General features: G+C 41.0%; 1 protein-coding gene across 1 annotated transcript in view; it reads left to right on the plus strand.

Annotated features, from left to right (window-relative positions):
• Positions 1–3,946: 3,946 nt before the first annotated feature.
• LOC139749527 (uncharacterized) overlaps positions 3,947–23,676 on the plus strand; it is a 55,151-nt gene continuing 35,421 nt past the window's right edge. Inside the window, exons 1-2 of the mRNA XM_071663490.1 lie at positions 3,947–4,116; positions 8,600–8,835. Of these exons, the coding sequence (XP_071519591.1) occupies positions 4,088–4,116; positions 8,600–8,835 (265 nt within the window). The 5' untranslated portion in view covers positions 3,947–4,087. The remainder of the gene's footprint in view (positions 4,117–8,599; positions 8,836–23,676) is intronic.

Here is a 23,676-nt window from a genome sequence, read left to right on the forward strand (position 1 = left end):
ATGTGAGGAAGGACCAGGAGAGATTGAGTGCAGAACAGAAAAATGTGAGAGCAAAGGACGTAAGGGGAGTGAGAGAGGAATAGGATGTATTTAGGAAAGAGTGATGGATTGTGCATAAGATGCCTGTGGCATGAGAAACGTAGGAGATGGGCAGATTAGAAAGGGTAGTTAGTGGTGGGATGAAGAAGTAAGATTGTTAGTGAAAGAGAAAAGGGGCGTTTGAACTATTTTTGCAGGGAAATAGCCTTTCAACCCGAGGAATTCATGATTTTAGTTAAATATATTCATATAACTGAAAAAAGAAACTAAAAATTTCTTTCGTCCAGTACTTTAACTGCAATAACGTAGATATTACAGAAAAAGTGAAAAAATTTAGGTCTGGATGTCAAGTGAGTTGCCACTGTGCATGTTTTGTTGATACTTTCAAATACATTATGACTAGTATTATGTTGTATCTTAAATGATATATCTTTTCATAATGTCATTCAAGGTTTATTCATTAAAGCAAAACTATAAAGGTTTGTAAGATTTACAAGTAAAACTTACAAATTTACAATTTACAAGTCGCACCAATCAGACACAATCTTGTCAAAGTTTCTGGCAGGCACTGGCAACAATGCCTCCACTTTTGTTTGAAAGTCTGTCTAATATGGTTAGATTTAGTGCTGAAAGACTTAGTGTCCATAAAATCACTTTTCACATGATCTGAAGACATATCATCATCATCGTCATCAAATAATTAAGGATCGTATTCTGCCTGGTCCTTTAAATTCAGCTAAAAGCCACTCAAATTTCCTCCCTAGAAAACTCGTGCAAATCTTTCGCAGGCATGGCTGGAGGATGAATGATCGTAGGAAAAAATCAGCATGCATTGCCACCTCACCCACCACTCAAGCTCAGTATAAGGCCTTGAAATTGAAGTGTAAAGCTCTGTGCATAAATATCTGTCAAAAAGTTATTGTCCAGCTGCTTGAATATCCAACTGGAGTTATTATGAGGTTAAACTCCATCCCCAAGACACACCCACCTGAAACTGCATTATCCAGACAAGTACTAGCGACATTTTCCTATGTGCATTTTGGAAACCTCCCGTCTCTTCATCACTAAAAACACTGATTCAACATTACCTCTCAGGTCCATGTTGCAACTTCCACACACAACCCCTATGCCTCAGTTCTGCACTGTACCCACAAACTACATTTCTTGACCAATGGGCCCACCTAGTGATCTCTGCTAGCTTCCTGAGCACTGTAGAGGCCCTATAAAAGAGGATGTTGAAGTAGGAAGGCAAGACATTAATTGGAAAACTAATTTCTTTTCTACCAAACACTGCAAATTTGGAGTGTGATGAATGATGGGAAGTTCAAATTTATAATGATAGATTCTGCATCAAAAGTCTCTCTCTCTCTCTCTCTCTCTCTCTCTCTCTCTCTCTCTCTCTCTCTCTCTATATATATATATATATATATATATATATATATATATATATATATATATATATATATATATATACTCCCATATAATTTCCCAGGAATACTCAACAAACTTGTACCTCTTTAATTTGAGTACTCACTTTTATCTCCTTTACCCTTGTACAATTGCACTATGCAAAATTCCGCCAATCCTCATGCACCTCACCATGAGTCATACATACATTAAATAACCTTACCAACTAATCAACAATACAGTCCCCCCCCCCCCCTTTTTAATAAATTCCACTGCAATACCATCCAAACCCTCTGCCTTGCCTGCTTTCATCTTCCGCAAAGCTTTTACTACCTCTTCTCTGTTTACTAGATCATTCTCCCTAACCCTCTCACTTTGCACACCACCTCGACCAAAACACCCTGTATCGACCACTCTATCATCAAACACATTCAACAAACCTTCAAAATACTTACTCCATCTCCTCACATCACCACTACTTGTTTTCACTTCCCCATTAGCCCCCTTCACTGATGTTCCCATTTGTTTCCTTGTCTTACGCACGTTATTTACCTCCTTCCAAAACATCTTTTTATTCTCCCCTAAGATTTAATGATACTCTCATCCCAACTCTCATTTGTCCTCTTTTTCACCTCTTGCACCTTTCTCTTGACCTCCTGCCTCTTTCTTTTATACATCTCCCACTCATTTGCATTTTTCCCTGCAAAAATCGTGCGAATACCTCTCTCTTCTCTTTCACTAATAATCTTACTTCATCCCACCACTCACTACCCTTTCTAATCTGGCCACCTCCTACGCTTCTCATGCCACAAGCATCTTTTGCACAAGCCATCACTGCTTCCCTAAATACATCCCATTCCTCCTCCACTCCCCTTACGTCCTTTGTTCTCACTTTTTTTCCATTCTTTACTCAGTCTCCTGGTACTTCCTCACACAAGTCTCCTTCCCAAGCTCACTTACTCTCACCACTCTCTTCACCCCAACATTCTTGTTTTCTGAAAACCTCTACAAATCTTCACCGCCTCCTCAAGATAATGATCTGACATCCCTCCAGTTGCACCTCTCAGCACATTAACATTATTGATTGAGAGGGTGAAGCCATGTACAGAGCATCAGTGAATGTTGGTTTGCGGCAGGGGTGCGTGATGCTTCCATGGTTGTTTAATTTGTTTATGGATAGGGTTGTTAGGATAGTACGCAGTCTCTTGTGGATGAGAGAGCTTGGGAAGCGAGTCAGTTTTCGCTGATGATACAACGCTGGTGGCTGATTCGGGTGAGAAACTACAGAAGCTAGCGACGGAGTTTGGTAAAGTGTGTGAAAGAAGAAAGCCGAGAGTAAATGTGAATAAGAGCAAGGTTATTAAGTACAGTAGGGTTGAGGGACAAGTCAATAGGGAGGTAAGTTTGAATGGAGAAAAACTGGAGGAAGTGAAGTGTTTTAGTTATCTGGGAGTGGTTTTGGCAGCGGATGGAACCATGGAAGCGGGAGTGAATCATAGGGTGAGGTTGGGGGCGAAAGTTCTGGGAGCGTTGAAGAATGTGTGGAAGTCGAGAACGTTATTTTGGAAAACAAAAATGGGTATGTTAGAAGGAATAGTGGTTCCAACAATGTTATATGGTTACGAGGCTTGGGCTATAGATAGAGTTGTGCGGAGGAGGGTGGATGTGCTGGAAATGAGATGTTTGAGGGCAATATCTGGTGTGAGGTAGTTTGATCAAGTAATGAAAGGGTAAGAGAGATGTGTGGTGGTAAAAAGAGTGTGGTTGAGAGAGCAGAAGAGGGTGTTTTGAAATGGTTTGGTCACATGGAGAGAATGAGTGAGGAAAGATTGACAAAAAGGATATATGTGTCAAAGGTGGAAGGGACGAGGAAAAGTGGGAGACCAAATTGGAGGTGGAAAGATGGAGTGAAAAAGATTTTGAGTGATCGGGGCCTGAACATGCAAGAGGTTCACGTGAAAGGCTTGCAAGGAATAGAGTGAATTGGAACGATGTGGTATACCGGGGTCAACGTGCTGTCAATGTATTATTATATTTATTTTTGGGGAGTTATTTTGAAATTTTCCCAGCTGGAAAATCACCTAGTTACTGTTCTGAGCATTGCAATACAGAAAATAGCGATAGTAGTGATTTACAAAAAGGCAAGAATTATTGGGAAGTCCCTGGAAGTCCTGTAAATATGACCCATAAGTGAGTGGCTCGTAAATCATATAATCAGACATTCATAAACAGTGATTACAAGAGCCAATATACCAAAGGAATAGAAAAGATAGAACAGGTTTACATGAGTTATCAGAAATTCAGTTAGAACTGAGTAAATGAAGAGCTTCCTAGGCAAAATATCTCTTTGCCTTCGCCAAGATAAATCTGTATTAGAAATGAGAGTTCCAGTCGTTCGAGGTCTAAGAGTTAAAACAGCTCTACGTTAGTGTGTCCCCGCAAGAAAGGATGTTACGTTTTCTACACGAGGCAACGTGCTTCTCCTACCCTGGTTGTACCTGTAAATAAACCTCAGACTCAGAGTGAGGAAGTGAGGGAGGTAGGAAGGCTAGACAAACAGAGGGAAGGCGAGGGAGGTGGAACACTTACCAGTGTAATATGACACCGTATAAAATCGCATGTGCATACTACCTTCACTGAAATGGATAAGGCAAGCAAAGCTATCCGCAGGTGAGTGACTTAGCTGGTTGTGAACAAGGACTTGGTTTGGTAAGTTGTATGAAGGTAAGAAGTAAAGTCTGCATAATTGGACCGCTGATTGTAACAAAGGTTCTGAGTCATGTTCATACGCTTCTTCAACACGATGATGAGAGTAGAAGTTCAGGGACAGAGTTCAGTGGTTTAAAAACTTTGACGTTATCAACAGATATTCAGTTTTAATTTGACGAATGATATGTTACAGCAAAGGGTCGTTACGATAGCCATGCCATGGAATTTTTCAGCTATATTTGGGAATCTGTAAATGACATTTCAGATGACCACCGTCAACCTCATCCTTTCCACTGTTGAAACTGTAGTAATGGTTTAATATCACCTTGAGCACTTGACATTTATAGGTATAACCAAATCCCAAAATATGCCGAAATGTATCATGATAACTGCATGTAATCCAGTTTTATCAAAGTTAAGTTATAATGAGGTTATAGATGATTGTTTCATGTATAACAAAAAGATTTGAGCATTTTAAGATAAAGAAAAGTATTTCCTCTGGACGCATTTTTCAGATTGATTGCCCAAGCACTGATATACGTACCGAAATAGTTAAGTAAAGTCTCAAAGAACTATTTATTTCATGAATTGAATTATCTTATAAGGATGATAAAAGGCCAAAAAGGAAGTGATATAGGTCTTGATTTACTCAGGGAAAGGTCAAAATCTTTGTAAGAATGTATTGGTAAGTGGTGATCAGCCTGATGTTGACTTGTCTCCCCAGGTGGAATTATCATCTCATTTAGTGCACATGCTTTTGATAGTAGGATAAAGTTCACCTTATTCCATGTGTTTCCATTACATTTGAAGATATGTAGGAAGTTTCATTATGACAGTTGTTATGATATTGATATATGTATATATGGGCTTAGTAATACTGATCTTGACCCATTCTTATTATTACTTTGATCATAATTGAGTATTGATACAATGATTGATACTTTGATTATTCAGCTTCAGTATAAACACAAAAACATACGAGATTAACAGAATTGAAATGATCAGGTTGTTAGAACATGATTCTTACAAGGTACATAGACCTAATTAAGTCTCATTTCTGCAGAAATCATGTACTGAGGCACTGGTGAGGCCTTTTGAAATACTGTTCAGTAGGATAGTAAGGAAAAGGTTAGTTCCAAAGATGTCGGTAAAGGGCAATTGTCATGCCTTTATAAAAGGAGCCAAAAAATCACACCGAATTACTGTCCTGTTTTGTTAAAGTGTTTGTAAAAGGATGGAAAAGATAAGCATAAAACAAATGAACGATTGCCAACAAAGGAGAAACCTTTCAAGTGGAAGACATAGCTTCAGAGAAAGGATGTCCTGCATCTTGTACCTGTTGTCTTGGACCAAAGAGTTGGATGGATAGACTGTGTGTTCCTAGACAGCTAGAAAGCCTTTGGAACTGTAACCCCATTAGGGATTGATTAAGAAGCCAAAGTTACAAGCAGGAATAAGGGTTGAACTCTGCTGGGTTGAGGATTGCCTATGCAGAGGGGAACAAAGGTTGCTGGTAAGAGATACTTTTGCAAACTGAGCTGAGATTATGTGGAATGCCTCGAGTGTTCAGGTTAGGTCTACTGCTATTCTTGGTGTATGTAGGTGACTTACCAGAAGGTCTATACATGCACTTAAGAATATATGTGGATACTGCTAGAGTCACAAGAGAAAGAAGGAATGAATTTGACTGGAACAGCGCTTACAGGGGGACCTGGACAAACTCCATTGTTTGTCTGATAAATGGATGATGAGATTTAATGCTTGTGGGGTAAGAAGGATAAGGAGCAACAATAGAAGGCCCTAGCAAGAATACTACTTCAGAGGAGATAAGCTGAAGGAATCTATGTATAAAAGAGATCTGGAAGTTGGATTATTTAATTTGTTGCTAGAGTTTCTCCTCAGGATAACAGTAAGAATTTAAGTGCCTGCAGGGAAGTATTAAGATCACATTCAAGTGTATACACATTCAAGTGTATAGATAAGAAATTATTGGTAAGCTATTTACAATATATATTATACTGAACGTGGATTATGCCTTTCAAGTCTAGTCTCCATGCCTAAAGAAACAAATATGTTATTGAGAGGGCCCAGAGAAAAGAAACCAAGTTGTTACTAGAATAGATAAAGCAGACTACAATGAAAGGTTGAGTGTTTCACAGTTGGTCACCTCAGAAGAGAGAAGGGTGACCTGATGGTGGCACTTGGATAATGCTGATAAAAAACATTCCTCACGAGGTTCAGTACCAGAGTTAACATTGACCATGATCAGAAGCTGGGAAAGAGAATGAGTAAGAGGGACTTAAGGTAGATATATTGATTTAGTGTAAGGGTAGTTGATGGTTGGAATGGTCTAAGCTAGGAGACTGTGAACACTGGCAACTTAGAAAGGTTATAAAAGCCTTTTTGATGGTACAAAAGTTGGAAGAGACAGGGCCCCATGAGTGTAATGCTCTCTCCTCATAATGTACAAATAGGTCATTATGCACATATACACTCAAACAAATTCTGTACATGTGAGATGATGACTTGCTGAGTCAGGAATCTTGGCCCAGTATGATGGTTGGTAGCTTTATTGATGTGTGCAACTGAATCAATACAAGATAGATTTTATGGATTAGATCAGTATAGTATTTTTTTCCATCCCTGTCCATAGAGGTAGAAGTATTATTTCACTGAGTTAAATCTTTGAATAACATATATTTTGAATGTGTTAACCAGTATTAGGGGAGATTTGCAATGAAATTGACATTACTGGCCAGGACATTCTCTGTGTTCCGATGTGAGGGTTGCTGTCTAATATGGTAAAGGCAAGGGGAAAAGTGAATGTTCAAATTACAGAGGAATAAGTTTGAGAAGTATATCCTGATAAGTTCTATGGGAAAGTGAGAGTAATGATTGAGAGGTGTGAGGGTGTTGGAGTGGGAAGATGTATGGTAAAATTATTTATCAATTACTTTTAATTATTTTAATGTTTTTATGTGCTTTGCCTTTAGTGAATTAAAGGAATTGCATAACAGAACAAATGGGAATCAAAAAAAAAGGTATGAAGATATTTAGATTTCTTTAGATTATATAGATTTTTTTTTTTTTTTTTTTTTTGCTTTGTCGCTGTCTCCCGCGTTTGCGAGGTAGCGCAAGGAAACAGACGAAAGAAATGGCCCAACCCACCCCCATACACATGTATATACATACGTCCACACACGCAAATATACATACCTACACAGCTTTCCATGGTTTACCCCAGACGCTTCACATGCCCCGATTTAATCCACTGACAGCACGTCAACCCCGGTATACCACATCGCTCCAATTCACTCTATTCCTTGCCCTCCTTTCACCCTCCTGCATGTTCAGGCCCCGATCACACAAAATCTTTTTCACTCCATCTTTCCACCTCCAATTTGGTCTCCCTCTTCTCCTCGTTCCCTCCACCTCCGACGCATATATTCTCTTGGTCAATCTTTCCTCACTCATTCTCTCCATGTGCCCGAACCATTTCAAAACACCCTCTTCTGCTCTCTCAACCACGCTCTTTTTATTTCCACACATCTCTCTTACCCTTCCGTTACTTACTCGATCAAACCACCTCACACCACACATTGTCCTCAAACATCTCATTTCCAGCACATCCATCCTCCTGCGCACAACTCTATCCATAGCCCACGCCTCGCAACCATACAACATTGTTGGAACCACTATTCCTTCAAACATACCCATTTTTGCTTTCCGAGATAATGTTCTCGACTTCCACACATTCTTCAAGGCTCCCAGAATTTTCGCCCCCTCCCCCACCCTATGATCCACTTCCGCTTCCATGGTTCCATCCGCTGCCAGATCCACTCCCAGATATCTAAAACACTTCACTTCCTCCAGTTTTTCTCCATTCAAACTCACCTCCCAATTGACTTGACCCTCAACCCTACTGTACCTGTTATGCTCCTATTTACTTTTATGCCTAGGGCATGGGCCTGTTTCCCCACCCTAGTCACAGCTCTGGTAATTACCAGTAATGAAGTTCATGTCTGTGGCATGTTATGTAAGTCAGGGTAACCTGCAAATGGTGGTTTGCTGAAGCACTTGTTAGTATCCAGTATAATATAAATTTACAGGATCATACATGAAATAGTAGTGAATTCAACTTGGATGTAAGACTTTAGCAAAAGATACTCATTTATTTGCAAAAATTGACTTGAACACTGGCAAGAGGTGAACTGAAAATTACATAATTTTTTGTGTGTGTACTTTGTGAATATGGAGAAATATTAAGAGACTGACTTGTTTTTATCAACTTAGTGGTGAGTTCTTAGATATAATCAACACTTTTTTTATTATAGATTTTTGGGTTAATAGAACATGGCAATAATTTTTTTTCATTTCTACTCTAGTTGAAGCATGACAGCTTTGTATGATGGAAAAATTTTAACTCATTTTTTCTTCCATTTAGATCTGGAGTGCGGCTGAGATCCTTGTCAAGTGGTCATGGAAGTTTGCAGATGGTGATATCTCAGTTAGGAGAAATTCGAACCAGTTTTAAGGCTTTTGCCCAAGCCCAAGCCACTGCATCGGAAGATCTCCTTAGGTGGTCCGGGGGGAACCATGAAAATCGAGCAATTGAAGAAACCTTTGTTCACCTAGCTGAGTTGTCTTTGCTGTGGTCGGAAGTCCAGAGGGACTTTGCTGGTATGTGATGGGGGAAAAGGGATATTTGATGAGATTCCTAATTGTACAGTATAGGGTTGTGGTTTTACACTCATAAGGCTCCATCTCTTAAATTTTGTGCCCTGTTATGCAAATTTATAGATATCAATTTACTATCTACATTCCTAGTCTGAACACTAAGCTCATTCCACACATGCACTGCTCTTTTAGTAAACAAGTAACTGTTCACATCTTTTCCAACATGTTTCTTGCTTATATATTACTATGACCTTTCATTGATATCTCTTTACTAACTGCAAAGAGCTGTCTACTTAACAATGTCACTCTGATCCAGAAATGTATTTAAGTAATAATCATAATTATATGGTTATGGTGATAATGATGAGAGTAATAATAAGAGTACTAATGATGATAACAATAATGATGATGATAATAATGATAATGATAATAATAAGGCGAGAACATTATCTCGGAGAGCAAAAATGGGTATGTTTCAAGGAATGGTGGTTCCAACAATGTTATGTGGTTGCGAGGTATGGGCTATAGATAGAGTTGCACGGAGGAGGGTGGATGTGATGGAAATGAAATGGTTGAGGACAGTATGTGGTGTGAGATGGTTTGATCGAGTAAGTATTGGAGGGGTAAGAGAGATGTGTAGTAATAGAAAGAGTATGGTTGAGAGAGCAGAATAGGGTGTATTGTAATGGTTTGGTCACATGGAGAGAATGTGTGAGGAAAGATTGACAAAGAGGATATATGTGTCAGAGGTGGAGGGAACAAGAAGTGGGAGACCAAATTGGAGGTGGAAGGAAGGAGTGAAAGAGATTTGGAGCGATCAAGGCCTGAACATACAGGAGGGTGAAAGGCTCGCAAGGAATAGAGTGAATTGGAACGATGTGGTATACCAGGATCGACATGCTGTCAGTGGATTGACCCAGGGCATATGAAGCATCTGGAGTAAACCATGGAAAGTTCTGTGGGGCCTGGATGTGGAAAGGGAGCTGCGGTTTCAGTGCATTACACATGACAGGTAGAGACTTAGTGTGAATGAATGTGGCCTTTGTTGTATTTTCCTAGCGCTACCTCGTGCATGCGCTGAGGGAGGGGGGTGCCATTTCATGTGTGGTGGGTGGCCACGGGAATGGATGAAGGCAGCAAGTATGGATATGTACATGTGTATATATGTGTATGTTTGTGTATGTATATGTATGTGTACGTTAAAATGTATAGGTATGTATATGTGCGTGTGTTGGCATCTATGTATATACTGTGTATCTGGGTGGGGTGGGCCATTCTTTCGTCTGTTTCCTTGCACTACCTCGCTAATGAGGGAGACAGTGACTAAGTATGAAAAAAAAATAATAATGATAGTAATGGTAATAGAAAAAATAATAATTATCCTTGGGGATAGGGGAGAAAGAATACTTCCCACGTATTCCCTGCATGTCATAGAAGACAACTAAAGGGGACAGGAGCAGGGGGCTGAAAACCCTCCTCCCTCCTTGTATTTGAATTTCTAAAAGGGGAAAGAGGAGTCATGTGGTGAGTGCTCATCCTCATTGAAGGCTCAGATTGGGGTGTCTGAATGTGTGTGGATGTACCCAAGATGAGAAAAAAGGAGAGATAGGTAATATGTTTGAGGAAAGGAACCTGGATGTTTTGTCTCAGAGTGAAATAAAGCTCAAGGGTAAAGGAGAAGAGTGGTTTGGGAATGTCTTGGGAGTAAAGTCAGGGGTTAGTGAGAGGACAAGAGCAAAGGAAGGAGTAGCACTCCTCCTGAAGCAAGAGTTGTGGGAATATGTGATAGAGTGTAAGAATTTAAACCAGATTGATATGGGTAAAACTGAAAGTGGTTGGAGTGAGATGGGTGATTATTGGTGCCTGTGCACCTGGGCATGAGAAGAGAGATCATGAGAGGCAAGTGTTTTTGGAGCAGTTGAGTGAGTGTGTTAGGAGCTTTGATGCACAAGACGGGGTTATAGTGATGGGCGATTTGAATGCAAAGGTGAGTGATGTGGCAGTTGAGGGTATGATTGGTGTACATCGGGTGTTCATTGTTGTAGATGGAAATGGCGAAGAGCTTGTGGATTTGTGTGCTGAAAAAGGACTGGTGATTGGGAATACCTAGTTTAAAAAGAGATATACATAAGTATACGTATGTGAGTAGAAGAGATGGCCAGAGGGCGTTATTGGACTATGTATTAATTGATAGGCATGTAAAAGAGACTTTTGGATGTTAATATACTGAGAGGGATAGCTGGAGGGATGTCTGATAACTATCTTGTGGAGGTGAAGGTGAAGATTTGTAGAGGTTTTCAGAAAAGCAGAGAGAAAGTTAGGGAGAAGAGAGTGGTGGGAGTAAGTGAGCTCGGGAAGGAGACTTGTGTGAGGAAGTACCAGGAGAGATTGACTGCAGGATGGCAAAAGGTGAGAGCAAATGATGTAAGGGGAGTGGGGGAGGAATGGGATATATTTAGGGAAGCTTGCGCAAAAGATGCATGTGGCATGAGAAACGTGGAGGTGGATAGATTAGAAAGGGTAGTGAATGGGGAGATGAAGAAGTAAGATTGTTAGTGAAAGAAAAGAGAGAGGTGTTTGCATGGTTTTTGCTGTGAAATAGTGCAAATGACTGGGAGATGTGTAAAAGAAAGTGGTAAGAAGTCAAGAGAAAGGTGCAAGAGGTGAAAAAGAGGGCAAATGAGAGTTGGGGTGAGAGAGTATCATTGAATTTTAAGGAGAATAATAAGATGTTTTGGAAGGAGGTAAATGTTGTGCATAAGACAAGAGAACAAATGGGAACATTGGTGAAGGGGGCAAATGAGGAGGTAATATCAAGTAGTGTTGAAGTGAGAAGGAGGTGAAGTGAATATGTTGAAGGTTTTTTGAATGTGTTTGATGATAGAGTGGCAGATATAGGGTGTTTTTGTTGAGGTGGTGTGCGAAGTGAGAGGGTTCAGGGAAAATGGTTTTGTGAACAGAGAAGAGGTAGTAAAAGCTTTACTGAAGATGAAAGCTGGCTAGACAGCGAGTCTGGATGGTATTGCAGTGGAATTTATCAAAAAAGGGGGTGACCATGTTGTTGATTGGTTGGTAAGGATATTTAATGTATGTATGGATCATGGTGAAGTGCCTGAGGATTGGCAGAATGCATGCATAGGGCCATTATACAAAGGCAAACGGAATAAAGGTGAGTGTTCAAATTACAGGGGCATAAATTTGTTGAGTATTCCTGGGAAATAATATGGGAGGGTATCGATTGAGAGGGTAAAGTCATGTACAGAACATCAGATTGGAGAAGAGCAGTGTGGTTTTAGAAGTGGTAGAGGATGTATGGATCAGGCATTTGCTTTGAAGAATGAATGTGAGAAATACTTAGAAAAACAGTTGGATTTGTATGTAGCATTTATGGATCTGGCAAAGGCATATGATATGGTGGATAGAGATGCTTTGTGGAAGGTTTTGATAGAATATGGTGTGGAAGGTAATCTGCTAGAAGTGAAAAGTTTTTTTTGAGGATGTAAGGCATGTGTATGAGTAGGAAGAGAGGAAAGTGATTGGTTCCCAGTGAATGTCGGTTTGCTGCAGGGGTATGTGATGTCTCCATGGTTGTTTAATTTGTTTATGAATGGGGTGGTTAGGGAGGTGAATGCAAGAGTTTTTGAGAGAGGGGCAAGTATGTAGTCTGTTGTGGATGAGAGGGCTTGGGAAGTGAGTCAGTTGTTGTTCGCTGATGATACAGCGCTGGTGGCTGATTCATGTGAGAAACTGCAGAGGTTGGTGTCTGAGTTTGGTAAAGTGTGTGAAAGCAGAAAGTTGAGAGTAAATGTGAATAAGACTAGGTTATTAGGTTCAGTGGGGTTGAGGGACAACTTAATTGGGATGTAAGTTTGAATGAAGAAAAACTGGAAGAAGCGAAGTGTTTTAGACATCTTGGAGTTGACTTAGCAGCGGATGGAACCATGGAAGCGGAAGTGAGTCATGGGTGGGGGAGGGAGGGAGCGAAGGTTCTGGGACCATTGAAGAATGTGTGGAAGGCGAGAACGTTATCTTGGAGAGCAAAAATGGGTATGTATGAAGGAATAGTCGTTCCAACAATGTTATATGGTTGCGAGTCATAGGCTATAGATAGGGTTGTGTGGAGGATGATGGATGTGTTGGAAATGAAATGTTCGAGGACAATATGTGGTGTGAGGTGCTTTGATCGAGTAAGTAATGAAAGGGTAAGAGAGATGTATGGTAATGATAAGAGTGTGGTTGAGAGAGTAAAAGAGGGTGTATTGAAGTGGTTTGGACACATGGAGAGAATGAGTGAGGAAAGATTGAGAAAGAGGATAATGTGTGTCAGAAGTGGAGGGAAGAAGGACGAGCAGGAGACCAAATTGGAGTGAAAATGATATTGAATATTGGGGCCTGAACATACAGGAGGGTGAAAGGCATGCAAAGAATAGAGTGGATTGGAGTGATGTGATATACTGGGGTCAGCGTGCTGTCAATGGATTGAACCAGGGCATGTGCAGCATCTGGGGTAAATTTTGGAAAGGTATGTGGGGTCTGGATGTGGAAAGGGAGCTGTGGTTTCGGTACATAACACATGACAGTTAGAGACTGAGTGTGAACGAATGTGGCCTTTTTGTTTGTTCCTGGTACTGCCTTGCTGGAAGAGGGGGAATGCTGTTTCGTGTGTGGTGAGGTGGTGACGGGAATGGATGAAGACAGCAAGTATGGATGTGTACATGTGTATATATGTATATGTCTGTGTATTCATATGTTTGTATACGTTGAAATGTCTTTTTCTTTCTTTCGTACTATTCGCCATTTCCCACGTCAGCGAGGTAGCGTTAAGAACAGAGGAATGGGCCTTTGAGGGAACATCCTCACCTGGCCCCCTTCTCTGTTCCTTCTTTTGGAAAATTGAAAAAAACGAGAGGGGAGGATTTCCAGCCACCCGCTCCCTCCCCTTTTAGTCGCCTTCTACGACACGCTGGGAATACGTGGGAAGTATTCTTTCTCCCCTATCCCCAGGGATGTATATATATATATATATATATATATATATATATATATATATATATATCATTCACAAGTGTATACAATAATCACCACACAGTCGCAATTATACTAATACGACAAGTTCCATGGTTTACCCATAGAGGGCAATCACAGGGATGATTCAATCCACTGCAGCTGTCAAACCATAAGCACAAATCGCCCCAATCCACACCAGCCTCACAGACCTCTCAGTGTCTCCCCCTGCCTCACGTGACTTGCTAGGCCCCAACGACAAGATCTTTTCCTCCTTATACCACCTGCTTAATTTGTTTTCCTCATGTACGTCCACACACCCTCCTTGCACATCTCTGGTCAATCTTACCCACGTATCTTTCAATCCCACCCCCATTCATCACCCTCTTCTCCTCCCCGTTTTCCCTCTCTCTTACTCGTACTCATCATAACACTCCCCCATGATGCCTCCTCTCTCACTACATCCTCTCCCTATGTCGCACAACCATTCCATACCCCCTCCAACACTACAACATCTCCTTCAACCACTCACATAAAGCATACCCTTAGCTTCGGTAAGTCTCATCATACGAGTAAGCAGGAGGACAAAGGAATTTCGGTACCCCTCCATTATGTTACTTGATCATTCTCCTGGTCCATCCATGACCTTCTCCTAATATCTACATTTTCACTCATCCATTCTTCTCCATTAAACTCACTCATTTGACGGCCTCACCTACTGTACAATACCACTGAGCACTAGCTGGAACTTCTTCTATCACATACTTTTACCAACTACAGACAGTATCTTTTTCTCACTAATCGCCACACCTGTATCACAGCAACCAACTGACACTTCCAAGCTCTTACATCCCAATCAATCTTCATGCCCTTTCAACTTTGCATTTACTCCCTCCAAGTCCCATACCATATAAAAATGTACCAATCCATGCATAATTCACTCCCCAAACTACATCACGACAACCAACACTGCTCTCTTTCCTCTAAACACTATACCTTACTCTCATAATTAACTTTCAACCTTCCAACTTTCTACATCTCCTAATTCTTACAACTTCCACAGCTTTATCAACTCATCATCTGCCCTCCAGATCCATACATTGAAACAAACCATGAATCACATACATTCTTCAAAGCAACCTATCACACATGATCTACCACTTCTGGAACTCACTCCTTCGCATCACTGTTGAAATGTATACTGTATCAATATCTCCACATTGCCGGTATGCAACAAACATGTGTATCGTGTGTTGAGCATTCCTCTTTCTTTCCTTTGTACAATGGCACTATGCACGCATTCCGCCAATCCTCAGGCACCTCACCATGAGTCATACATACATTAAATAACCTTACCAACCAGTCAACAATACAGTCACCCCCTTTTTTAATAAATTCCACTGCAATACCATCCAAACCTGCTGCCTTGCCGGCTTTCATCTTCCGCAAAGCTTTCACTACCTCTTCTCTGTTTACCAAATCATTTTCCCTAACCCTCTCACTTTGCACACCACCTCGACCAAAACACCCTATATCTGCCACTCTATCATCAATATATATATATATATATATATATATATGTATATATACCTCGCTAACACGGGAGACAGCAATCAAGTATAATAAATATGAACATATATTTCCCCATACTTATTCACCATTTGCCATGTCAGCAAGGTAGTGACAAATATATCACTTCACAGCAGTCGCAGTCATTATAACTAATAGCGAAAGGATCAATGGTCAAAATAACTAGCAATGAGAGGGGCAATCAAGGGAGAACATCCACTCTCTAGCTGTCATAAATAATGCACTGAAAATGGGGCCCCCAATCCACAGCCAAGCCTCACAGACCTCTCAGTGGTCTCCCCCACTGCCTCACGTGACTTGCTTTGGCCCAACGACAGATCATTGTCCCCTGTATACCACACTGCTTTAATTTGTTCTATCCTATGTAAGCCACACAACCCCTTGCACATTCTGGCCTCAATCACCCAAAGTATCTTTCACTCCACCCTCCCATCTCATCCCGGGCCTCCTTCTCCTCCCCGTTCCCTCCTTTACTGACACATATATCCCCCCAGACAGCCCCCTCTCACTCACCCTCTCCCTATGTCCAAACCATTTCTGCATACCCCTTTCAACACTTTCACACTCTCCTTACAACCACTCACAATAAGCTAGCCCTGCAGCCTTGTAAGTCTCATCATAGGGAGGTAAGCAGGAAGGTAGAAAGGTAGATAGGTACCCCTCCATTTGTTACTTGATCAATTCTCCTGACATCATACCTTCTCCTAAGGATCTCATTTTCAACTCATCCATCCTACTCCATAATTATTATTTACGGCCCATATGTCACATCCACAGAGCACTGCTGGGACTTCTATGCCATCACACATACCTATCTTTTCACCTACAGACAGTGATCTTTTTTCCATACACTTCTCAATGCACCAACGAACTATGCCCTTTAACCCATCATATGGTTCACTTTAGCTTTTGTATTTACATCCACTGCCATGTCCACTACCAAGTATCTAAAATGTCTCAATTCCTCCAAATTCACTCCACTCAAACTAACACGCCAACCAACCTGCCTCTCTTTCCTGCTAAACCTGATAACCTTACTCATTCATATTAACTCTTAACTTCCAACTTTTATACACTCTCCTAAGCTCACACCAGCTTCCACAGCTTTTAACTCAAGTCTGCCGCCCGAGCCATGTCATTTGAAAACAAACATGAATCATCTCTTTAAGCCCTATCATCAACAGGATGATCAGCCACGGTGGAATCACTCCCTTGAACTATCACGTTGAAATGTATATGTATGTATATGTGCACATGTGGGCGTGTATGGACATACATGTGTATGTGGGTGGGTTGGGCCATTCCTCATTTGTTTCCTTGTGCTACCTCGCTAACACAGGAGATGGCAGTTAAGTATAATAAAAGAATATAATAAAAGGAATAATGATGATAATAATAATAATGATAACAATAACAATGATTTGAGGAGGCTTTCAGAAAAGAGGAAATAGTGTGGGTGAGATGGTGGTGGTGAGAGTATGTGAGCTGGGAAAAGTGGCTTGAATGAATAGGTACCAAATAAGACTGAGTGTAGAATGTCCAAAGGCGAGAGTAAATGAAGCTAGGAGAGTGGGGTAAGAAATAGGAGGTATTTTGGGAAGCAATGCTGATAAATGTGTGAGAAATGTGTTGCATGTGAGAAAGGTAAGTAAGGGGTGGGATGATGAAGTTAAGTTGCTAGTGAAAGAAAAGAGAGGTGTATTGGTGTTTCTTACAAGCAAGAAATATGTGATTCAGAGATATACAAGGTAACAATAGGAACATAGGTGAAGTGTATTATTGGGCAAGTGGTACTGTAGCAGGCAGAGATGATGTGAAGAGGATACGGAGTAAGCACTTTGAAGGATTATTAAATGTGTTAGGTGATAGGGTGGTAAATGTGGAGTTTTTAGGATGTAGATATATTGAAAGTGAGAGAATCATGGCAAATGGTTTGGTAAAAAGAGATGCCAAAAGCCCTATACAAGGTGAAGTGGATGGTACTGCAGTTAAATTTTGGGTGACTGTGTTATTCAATTTATTTCTTAGGAGTTTCATTGTGTATATGGCTCATTGTGAGGCACCTGAGGATTGACAGAAAACCTATATAGTATTATTGTGTAAAGGTAAGGGGGAAAAAGTGAATGGTCAAATTACAGAGGTACAAGTTTGATAAGTATATCCTGATAAGTTGTATGGGAGAGTCAGAGTAATGATTGAGAGGGTGGTGGCATGCACAGAGCATCAGACTAGGGAAGAACAATGTGGCCTCATGAGTGGTAGAGGATGTGTGGAACAGATATTTGCCTCGAAGAATATGTATGAGAAATACGGAAGGATTTGAATGTGATGTTTATGAATCTGAAGAAACCATGTAATAGGGGTGATAGAGATGTTCTGCAGGAGGTGTTACAAATATATGGTGTGAGGGGAAAGCCATTAGCAGTGAGGAGCTTTTATCAAGAGAATAAGGCATGTGTGGAAGTATGTAGAGAAGGTGAGTGGTTCCAGATCAAGGTGGGTCTGTGGCATAGATGTGTAATATTTTCATGGATGTTCATTTTTTTTATGGATATGATGGTGAGGGAAGTGAATGCAAGGGTTTTGAGGAGAAGGGGTAGGTCTACAGGCTGGCAGTAGTGGGAGGTGAGTCAGTCATTGTTTGCTGATGATATGGTGCTGGTATCAGATTTGAATGAAAAGCTGCAGAAATTGGTTTCTTTAGGAGAGTATGTATAAGGAGGAATTTGGAAGTAAATGTGGATAAAAGCAAGACTATTAGGTTTAACCCTTGAAGGAGAAAAGTTGATTAGGGTGTGAGTTTGAATGGAAAAAGCTTAGAGGAAGTAAAGTGTGCTGAAGTGAAGCATATGGTGGATTAGGAAGTGAAGGCTCTGGGAGCATTAAGGAATGTGGAAAGAGATATCACTATCTGGGAGGGTAAACATGAGCATGTTTGGAGGTATAGTATCCCCAGTGGTTTTGTATGGTTGCAAGACATAGGTCTAAGATAAAATGTTATTAAAAAGGCATGAATGTCTTGGAAATTAAGTATTTGAGGACGGTATGGGGTGTAAGGTTGATTAAGAAATTATAAGGTAAGATTGAGTTGTGGTAATAAGTAGAGTTTGGTTTAGAGCTGAACATGGTGTGCTGAAATGGTTTGGACGTATGGAGAAAATGAGTGTAGTGATGTAGATAAAGAGAATATATGTGTCATGTTAAGGGGAAAAGGAGAAGGAAGAGACAAAAATGAAGATGGAAGGTTGGAGTGGAAGAAGTTATAAGTGAAAGAGGCCTGAACATGCAGGAGGGTGTAAGGCATGCTTGGGATAGAAGTGAACTGGAGCTGTGGCTTACAGCAGGTGATGTATTGTCATTAGACTGATCCAAGGTATGTGAAACTACCAGGAGAAACCACAGGGACCTGGTTATGGTAGGGTACTGTCATTTTGATGCATTGTACATGATTGCTAGAGAATGGATGTGAGCTAATGAGGCCATCTTTTCATCTTTTCTTGGTGCTACCCCACTAATGTGGGAGACAGGGAACAAGTATGAAATGAATGCAGGTAATGTTAATGTGATAAAATTGATAATGATGTTTTCATAGATAATTGCTTTTTGTTAATAAGAATAATGATGATTCATTTATACCTTTGCTTTTTGATGATAATAGTAATGACTGATTTTTATTCAGAATGGCTTCTTGTTTATTTGAAGTGATGAGAATGAAATGATGGTAATAAAGATTTTTATGTACTTGATTGCTTCTCCAGCCTTAGCAAGAGAGTGGAGGTAATAAAGATTTTTATGTACTTGATTGCTTCTCCAGCTTTAGCAAGATATTCACTCTCCAGTTTTCATGCATAACATACCAAAAAACAGTACTCAGCATCTGAGGCAAGTCCCACTGACTACACAACAGCTGACCTCAACTGGTTTACGTGCCTTAATTTAGACTGTTGAAAACACTTCAACCTCTATGTACAGCATCACTCCAGATCATATTGTCCCATGTATGCCTTTTGCCGTCTGCCTCCAGCTTTGCTATCCTGTCTCTACCACAAATAGGATTGTGACCACAACACTTATTACTGTTCTCCAGCATTTAATCTCATCATAAACCATCAGGTCTTCAGTTGTCTGCTCTTTCCATGTACTCCTGAGAATGTTCAGATCCCAATAACCCAAAACAATCTTCTCTCAGTCCCATTCTTTCTTTGCTCATCTTGTCCATGTATCCAATCTATTTTAGCATTGTGTTTAATTCCCATAGTTGGACGATTCTTATTTCCGTACTTCTGTCTTACACTCTTGTTCCTTTTGCAGTCAACCCACCTCACACCCCATTTTGTTTTTGACAACTCTACCCTCTCTCTTTCTTTTGCACTCAAGGCCCAAGACTTACATTCCTGCAACACTGTTAGAGCTACTATATTTTTAGACATACCCATCTTTGCCTAAAAGACAGTGACTTCCCATTCTCATGTTCCTTAATAGCCTCACATACCACTATGTGCATGTTGTGTCAGTTTCTAGTCTAGTCCAATTTTCTCCTGACGCAACTGTCACATCACTCAGAAAAAAATTCCTAAATGAGTAATTCCAATTGAAGTGTGAAATTTTGGCACGTTATCCTTCTAAGCCTGGTCTTTCTTAGTAATCCAACTCTGTTGAGGTATATGGCAACACTACATAGTGTGAATCAGTTACCTTTCAGCAGCCATGCTAGAAGGTGCTGTGCACTGGCCCTGTAAAGATTTTCTTTAGTCCTCATACACTCTTGCCCTCCATTGTGTTGTATTATTTGCTCGTAAAAGTGTTTGTTTTATTTAAAGTGTTTTTTGTGGTACTTGTAAAAGTGTTTGTTTTATTTAAAGTGTGTTTTTTGTAGTACTTTATGATATCTATCAATCTGTATCTTTGATCTCCATTCTCTCTGGGAATTCCCATCAAGGAGATGGCCATGGCAAAAGAGTCTCTATGTATCTCCCTGTCTTTACATGATTCCCTTACATATGCCATTCCACACATTCTTCCACCATTCGTCTCCCTCTAGTTCTCTTCCACTCTGTTTCCCCATGCCACTTTTGGTCTGCCTCTCACTCCAACCCCTTCAATCATACTGTCATACACTCTCCTTGTAAACTATTTCCACATGTCCAAACTACCATTCCACAATTCATTCCTTTTGAATTCCCTGCCATACCAAATCTTTCATGCACTCTGTCATTCCTTTCCTCATTTTATCTACTCATACCACATGCTTCTTTCAAATAGCTCATTTCCACTGGCTGGATTCTTGACCTGTGTGACACATTCACTGTCCATGTTTTGGATACATAGGTCAGGGTCAGGAGGACAATGCTGTCCCTTAATCCTTTTTTCACTTCCATACCAAACCTGTACCCTTCAGTATTGTATTAAGGAACCCAGTGACTCTTCTACCATGTACTGTTCTCTCCCCTCTCTCTCTCTCCTTCCAATCACCAAACTTGCCTAAGATAGCTCCTAAATACTTAAATTCTCTCACCTCTTGTATTTCTCCCCATATTTATAACAGTTTTAGTACACGTCTCAATTTATAGGGTTTTGAAAAATCTGTACTTTCATTCTGGCTCCTTTCAAACTCCATTGATTTCCTTTTACTTGCATTTATCTTCAGTTGCCTGTGCTTCGATACATGATAAAACATTTACAACCTTCTGCAACCTCTTCACTTTTGACAAACAACAAAGTATCATCCACAAACAGGCCACAAGCCACTATACCTCACCACCATACTACATCTTTCCATCCACTTATCCTTCTTTTGCTTTCATCTTTCCTGTTCTATCCATAATATGTTAGAAAGCCACAGTGACAAAACCTCCCGCACAGCCCAGTCCTCAAATACCCCACACTACTTCTTCCAAAACTTTTGGTGAAACTCTTCATTATCCATTATTTTTACCACTTGCATTTTTGGCTTCTCATCTATAGAAGGCTTTTCACCGACTCATGCAACAGTTGTCCCCCCTGTCCCTAATATATGTCCTTGACATATCCCACTCACTTTTGTTTTTTATTCTGTTCAGATCCGTGAAAACTACTTACAGTTTCTTACCTTTATTGCAAGATACTGTTTCCATGGTCCCAAATCTTACCTACAAACACCTACTCCACACACCCCCTTTGGCCTACCTTTACCCAAAAACATTCTTGATTCCTCACGTTATTTCTGCACACCGTCACTCTTTCCATCCATCTGTCAAACAACTACTACAGAACACTCCATCGCACATTCCATTACCCTCCCAACTTGTATACTTAACGCCGATTTATTTTCCCAATAAATTGGCTATAATACATCCAGTAAAGGGGGGAACTAAAACCAAAACACCAAAAAAATGCCAAAGTCCCACCAGCACACAAAACCCAAAACCAGCTCCGCAAGACCACATGGAAGGGGTCCCCCAAAAGACCAACATCAACAAAGCTCAAAACCCACACAAAATAACACACCCCACCAAGAAACCACCTCCAACAATACCCTCAACCCCAAAACACCACCCCAACACCCGCTTAGCCAAACTACCCACACTATTACAACCAACCCTGCCACAAAAACCCAGCATGATCCAATACCCTCAGAGACCAATATGCAAATCTTCCCACTTCCCATGTAACCACCAACCCCAACAGCCCACATGCCAACCCCCCCCCACCCAACCCATGGCCCCCTGACACGCCCGCCGACCCGCACAACTTCTTCTGACCAACCCCCGCAATCATAACCCCACATCTTCACTTAACCCAAAAAATTAGAACATAGCTCTCTATGCCAACATACCCCTCATCCCCCAACACAATCTATCTCCTACAGGATGTTCACGCCCACCAAATGTCTAAACCCTAGACCCTCCCAAAAACCCCCCCCCTATTTTCACCTTTAACACCCCCATATATCACCCCCGTTTTCTATACCCCATGTTGACCAAAAAATGCACCCTGTCAATGAGCCCGGCTCGCAGAAACCTACCCTATCAACTACACCCCCGTCCCAACCATCATCTACGCACTCAGATGTAAAATCATTGCATAAATCCAAAAACTCCCAGGCACGCGGCCTACAGCTATCCAAAGGATATCCACCACCCCATTGCCATACCTCAACGCACAGGATTTTCTCACCCTACTCCACAACACGCTCCCGCCTATCTTTATTATCCCCCCAGGAAAAATAGAACATGTTAAAGAGAGACCTCCCCTCCTCATATACAAGAATTTTATCATCTTTGATTTGATCTGCTACCGTAGCCTCAATGGTTTCGCGTCTCCCAATGTATCTTCCTACGCCGTCTCGCTCCAATCTACCGGCTGCCATTACCCGCTTAGCGTCCCCCCATTGTCCATTACCGTTGCTGATTTTCTTTCCCAATTTGCATACAAGAACTTTCCACGCTGAGTCATTCAATCCCCACCCCTGGCGATCAAGATATTCCCTATTCTCCTCTATTTCTTAATTGTTTAATCGAACTGGCACCTTATGTAGCTCGCTTGATATTTCAGCCTCCTTACCCTGTCAACAACCGTGATCCCTCTCCCTCATCTTCCAAATTTCGCCTCATAAAATCCTTCCCCCCTATGTGTCCCAATATATTTCTCATGACGACCCCTCCCTCTCCCTTCTTACCCTCTCCCTTCTTCCCTCTTATGCCCCCGCTTCAGGGTTCCCCTATCACAAATTTGTATCTCGCTACAACCGAACCCAAACTTCTCCACCCCCGTCCAGAACAGTCGCTTGCTGACCCACCTCTAATGTCTACATTCCACTGTTATCCACCCCCTGCCCGATACAGTGCGCGGTTGGCTCAACTGGTGAGGGATAAAACAAGAATGGTATCAGTATGAGACGATGTGTCGTGAGACTTATAGCAGATAAGTAGAAATAGTTATATGATAGGATTGGCAGATAAATTATTAATGGATCGAGGCAATGATTATTCAAAGGGGGAAGGGAAATGGCAAAATGATTTGGTAAACAGAGAAGAGGTAGTGAAAGCTTTGCGGAAGATGAAAGCCGGCAAGGCAGCAGGTTTGGATGGTATTGCAGTGGAATTTATTAAAAAAGGGGGTGACTGTATTGTTGACTGGTTGGTAAGGTTATTTGATGTATGTATGACTCATGGTGAGGTGCCTGAGGATTGGCGGAATGCGTGCATAGTGCCATTGTACAAAGGCAAAGGGGATAAGAGTGAGTGCTCAAATTACAGAGGTATAAGTTTG

This window comes from Panulirus ornatus, chromosome 7, assembly GCF_036320965.1.
Source record: "Panulirus ornatus isolate Po-2019 chromosome 7, ASM3632096v1, whole genome shotgun sequence".
Lineage (NCBI taxonomy): Eukaryota > Metazoa > Arthropoda > Malacostraca > Decapoda > Palinuridae > Panulirus > Panulirus ornatus.